The 5,184-nt window shown below is 34.3% G+C and overlaps 1 protein-coding gene across 4 annotated transcripts; it reads left to right on the top strand.

Moving 5' to 3' along the window:
- The first annotated feature begins 267 nt into the window (after positions 1–267).
- On the top strand, positions 268–4,795 carry LOC110898764 (serine/arginine-rich splicing factor RS40). 4 transcript variants are annotated; one of them, XM_035982106.1, is made up of 7 exons: positions 310–414; positions 958–1,068; positions 2,394–2,547; positions 2,720–2,832; positions 2,930–3,165; positions 3,904–4,461; positions 4,563–4,795. In XM_035982106.1, exons 4-7 carry the CDS (start codon positions 2,737–2,739, stop codon positions 4,597–4,599), a joined length of 927 nt encoding a protein of 308 aa, XP_035837999.1. In that variant the 5' UTR covers positions 310–414; positions 958–1,068; positions 2,394–2,547; positions 2,720–2,736; the 3' UTR covers positions 4,600–4,795. The 4 variants fall into 4 exon arrangements, with proteins under 4 accessions (XP_022001292.1, XP_022001291.1, XP_035837999.1 ...); XM_022145600.2 differs by lacking the exon at positions 2,394–2,547 and having other exon boundaries at positions 268–414; positions 4,566–4,795; XM_022145599.2 differs by lacking the exon at positions 2,394–2,547 and having other exon boundaries at positions 268–414.
- Positions 4,796–5,184: the final 389 nt, after the last annotated feature.

The raw sequence follows: 5,184 nt of genomic DNA, 5'->3' as shown, positions 1-5,184 counted from the left end.
TAGTATACTAATATAAAATATTTTTAATTTAGGTCACTTTGATAAAACTTTTATAAGTTTAGTATACTAATATAAAATATTTTTAGTAAGTTTAGTATACTAATATAAAATATTTTTAATTTGTTATAGTATAAAATATATAATATATAATATATTGATTTAGTCATCTAGTTAACCAAAAAAAAAAAATAAAAAAACATTTGGACAAACACCAAAAGGGCCTTTTGGATGAACTTTAATGAATAAGAAACCAAATTTGCACAAAGTTAGAAACATAAAGGGAGGCTAATGTAAAGTCCATACTGGAGTTAACTTGCCGTCAGTTTCTCCAGATATTTTATCCTCACCTGTCTCATTTCATCTTCTTCTTCTTCATCGCTGCAAATTAGGGTTTTGCTATTTCGGCCTCTGAAGGTAACACATCAAATTCTCAAATTAATCTTCTATAATTACAATTCATTGTTTAACATCATAGCTTTCGTACCGTTAATTAGATATCCGAATGCTCATATATTGTAAGATTTGACGGTGTTTTGAATATTTTAATATCGTATAATTTGTTACAAATGTTTCAATCTTACATATATATATCTTATAAACAACTAGATCTGGTAATTTGCTGGTTAAAATTTAGTGTTATTGTCTTAATTTCTCCGTTGACCTACGTGTAGCTACAATTTTGTTTAATTGTTAGGTAATTTGTTAATTGTTACGGATGATTATAAGATCATGTGATTTTAGATTGCGTTTTTAGGAAATTGTTTGCCTAATTGCATTTGTTATTGTGAAACTGTTTGTTCTTTGTTTGGTGAGACATTTTGACTATATATCTGTATCTATTGATTGCTAATGTTGGTTTATCTGTCACATGTTGTGTTATTTATTGAGTTATGTTGTTTTTTTTAGTGTATATTAGTTATGGACATGCCTATCAAAGTGGTTTTCTGTTTTTTGAAGGTAAAATGAGGCCTATTTTCTGTGGAAACATTGAGTTCGATGCACGACAGGGTGATTTGGAGAGACTCTTTAGGAAATATGGAAAAGTTGATAGAGTGGATCTGAAGTCTGGTAATTTGGCTTGCTATAATTATATTTTTTGTATGTTGAATTTTTATTCCTGTCAGGATATTGCTAATTATATCTACTTGTGTTATCTTTAAGCATTTGAAGGCAGTTTGAAATGATCTTCAATTAATTTCACATCAGATACATGGTTTTAAAAAACGCTTGAGGCGTGCGCCTCGAGGCGAAACAGCCAAAAAATGAGTCTGAGGCGTGCCTCATGGGGTTTTTACTGCATATGCGCCTCAGAGGGGCGCCTCAGGTGCGCCTCATGGGATTTTCATAGATGTTTTTGACTTTTTGTGTCAATTTCAAGCATTTCATGTCTTTTTTATGTATGTTTTTGATGGTTTTGATGCATCTGATGATGAAATTATTTAGTATTATTATTTTTATAATATATATAATTTTTATATTTATTTATTAATACCGCCTCGGCCTTACGCCTTGTGAGGCGAAGGGAAAACGCCTCGAAACTTGTTTCCGTTCTTTTAAACCTTGATCGGGTATTTATAAAATTGATGAATGATTATTAAAGATCACTTGTTTCATATTCTTCATGCCAGTGCTATGTAGAAAATAGACATGCAAATGGCCTGAGTTGGTTGGTTTAGGAGTATTGTGGGTGTATTTAATGAAGGTTCTAGTGATTGTAATTCTGCTTATTATTTGCAATTTGCATGATTCAGAGCATTCTCATCCGAGTCTCTATCTTCATCTATATATATTTAAATAAAAAACACATAACGTTTGTTTAGTTCTAAAAAACCTCTCATAACCGATTCTCTGACTTTATCTCTGTCTTACTCACAAACACTTATTTTATTGTCTTGTCTCGGTTTTTACACTCACAAAGTTATATAAATTGTTGAATAGTCACCCTCTAAATATAGAGGGTCACTTTTGTTTTTATAAATTTTTTCTATATTGTAAAGATTCCAACGGAGGGATGTTTTAGTTGTTAATTTTATAGAGAGTGGGTTTTAGAGGCTCCAATATGAGTGCTCTCATGTTATATATATAAATTTTTTGTTTGCTTACAACTTTACATATTGTTCTTGTGCACAAGCTAACATCGATTGTACATGCACATATTCATATACACATGGTTGGTAAGTAAGAATATGTAATGAGATCCGTACCACAACACAAGCGGGACCCACGAAACAGACGTTTGAAGTATCCTACGTTTTAAAGGTGCTCAACGTCTACTGAATCACGCGACATGCCAGATGGCGGGCCTTGTATCATGGGGGTGTTAGGATTTTTAAGAAAAGAAGAGTATGATTATTCCCGTATAATACCCCCATACTCATAATTCTTTGGCGCAGGAATCCCATTGGATGATCATCCCACATTCCATTCCGATTCCGATTCCGGTCCACTACCACCACACATTCACCACAGACATTGTTGCTTTTCATTCCACGTGGCATTTGCCCAGTCCATTCCATCCCATGACATCCCATTAGTTCATTGCGCAAGGTCTGTTGCTGATTTACTTAGCTTTAACAGATTAGTTATATATACAGGGTCAAAGTATAAAACTGTGTACGCAAATATCTATTGGAAAATTCGCCAACACAGACTATAGTAGGTTTTTATACTTGCACCGTGTCATCTGTACATTTTTTAATTTACTTTTTGGTTATTTCAGGGTTTGCTTTCATCTATATGGAAGATGAAAGAGACGCTGGAGACGCAATTCGTGCACTTGACCGTTATGAATTTGGCAGGAAGGGACGCCGACTTCGTGTTGAGTGGACTAAGGTATTTGTTTTATTTATACATACAATATCTATTCTTATGGCTTACTTATACTTTTAATAGTTTTTTAGTTAATTGTTTTCTTGTTTGATTCTGGCAGCAAGAACGCAATGTCAGAGAACCTGTAAGCTCTAAAAGGTCTTCATCTAATTCGAGGCCCTCAAAAACGTTGTTTGTTATCAATTTCGATCCGTATAACACTAGAACAAGGGATTTGGAGCGACACTTTGACCCTTATGGTAAGATTTTGAACATAAGGATCAGGAGGAATTTTGCTTTTATTCAGTATGAGCTACAAGAGGATGCCACCAAAGCTCTTGAATCTACTAATATGAGGTATTTATTTTCCTTACTTCATTTTTTATTGTAAAAACTACTTTATTACAATAATCTATTCTATATTATATATTCTATATCTATCTATCTATATCTATATCTATACTATTTAATAAAAGAAAACAATGGAGGACACATGTAACCCATTGGAGCCATCTATTTGTTGGTTTTCCCGTCTCTCTCTTCTGCTAAATTATGGATACTTATTTTTTAATTAAAGATAGTTATTATATCATTAACCAAATGAATTTAATTATAATTTTGTTTAAATAAACTTATATTTTTTACTTATAAAAGCTTTACCAAGTTCAAAATTATGTTTGTTAAAATATTAAAAAAACGAAAAATTATGTTAATAGTTGTTTTAATGAGTGATTTCTAAAAATTTTCAAATTTTTAATGTGGTTGGATGGTAAGAATGGTAAAAATACAACATGTTAAATAATAAAAAATAGGTGGCATTTAAAAAATCAAAGTTAATACCAGTTAAAGAAATAAGGAGTTAAAAATTAACTTAACAAAATTTATAACTGTCACCTCAATGTTCCTTTTTTTAAATACATATCTTGACCACTATATGTTAACAAATTACATTATATTATATTAGTATTATATAATATATGGGTTTATTTTATCGTGCAATGCATATGTTTTTTTTTTAAATATTATTAATTATATAACGTTACATTTATCAACCCAGGATTGTAACCTAGTGATATAATATATTTTGATTTGCAGCAAGCTGATGGATCGGGTTATATCGGTTGAATACGCAATCAAAGATGACGATGACAGAAAGAACGGGAGTAGCCCTGGAGGTCATGACAGGTCTCCCCGTAGGAGAAGCGATGACAGGGGAAGGTCGCAAAGTCCATATAGGAGAGAGAGAGGAAGTCCTGATTACGGGCGTGGACGTGACCGGGGCAGCCCAGATTATGGGCGTGGACGAGGGCGTAGCCCGAGCCCACACCGCAGGGACCGTGGCAGCCCTGTTTATGACCGTGGTTCTAGCCTTGGTGCTAATGGAAAGGGTAGGGCCCGCAACGCTGATTATCGACGTGATGCCAGCCCGAGTCCTCGTAGGGAGAGGGAAAGAACCAGAAGTCCTCGTGGGTCCAACCCAAAGGAAAGGACTAGCCCGGAATATGAACATGGTGCAATTGTGAGCCCTCAAAGTGAAGGTCGGGTTAGCCCTAATGACTATCCTCGTGAACCGAGCCCTGATCCTAAACCAGATACTCATGACAGTCCGGGTTATAATAGTGGAGCTGAAAGCCCACCCGAGCGTTACCGCAGGTACCTTTTCCAAACCAAACTTGTTTCGACTTTGTTACCCGATGCGCCCATCTTGCCACGGATGATATAACGATATAACGTGATTTCTCGTGGTTATGCAGTAGGTCGCCAGAAGCAAGGGAGAGATCGCGATCGTGATTGGCCAGTAGTTAGCCGAAATGATATGATGGATGTTGGTAATTGCAGTTGTGTTACAGTGTAAGTTGTGGTAGGCTTTAAGTTTGAAATTTATTGCAAAACACAAAAATGTAATGGATTTTCTTCTCATGTTGTTAATTGTACTGAAGCTGCTGACACTCGTAATCTTGATTTTCATTGACTTTGCTGTTTTGTACCTTCTAGTCATGTTCGCATTTTGGGCTAAGTTGCTAACTACGGGAAAATAGATCAAACCACAGGGACCCAAATGGCATTTAACTCTTATTCTTATTTAAATCTCAAAGTTTGTGTATAATTTTTTGAATATTAGATGGTTTATTAATATTGTACCTATCATGAAATGCACATTTCTAAAATGAAAACAAAGTTATATAATAAAAGTTGTATACACGATCTGTTCCTAGACATAATGGTTAGTTGAATTGTTGGTTTAGTTACACGAACAGTTTGAAGACGTAAAGGCCAGTTGAATTGTTGAACACGATTTCGTTTTTTCAAACCTTAAATGGAATAAACCTTGTAAGTCTTAAATCGGCTGATTAGCCTTCATCCGAATGGTTTGGA

This window comes from Helianthus annuus, chromosome 13 (assembly GCF_002127325.2).
Source record: "Helianthus annuus cultivar XRQ/B chromosome 13, HanXRQr2.0-SUNRISE, whole genome shotgun sequence".
Classification (NCBI taxonomy): Eukaryota; Viridiplantae; Streptophyta; class Magnoliopsida; order Asterales; family Asteraceae; genus Helianthus; species Helianthus annuus.
The sequence above is the reverse complement of the archived record's forward strand: the minus strand, read 5'-3'. Positions and strand labels throughout refer to the sequence as shown.

Excerpts from the sequence above, each read along its gene's own strand:
- LOC110898764 (XM_022145599.2), top strand. The coding sequence starts at position 963 with ATGAGGCCTATTTTCTGTGGAAACATTGAGTTCGATGCACGACAGGGT. Across the intron at positions 1,069-2,719 it reads TAGAGTGGATCTGAAGTCTG|GGTTTGCTTTCATCTATATG; the intron begins GTAATTTGGCTT and ends TGGTTATTTCAG. Across the intron at positions 2,833-2,929 it reads TTCGTGTTGAGTGGACTAAG|CAAGAACGCAATGTCAGAGA; the intron begins GTATTTGTTTTA and ends TGATTCTGGCAG.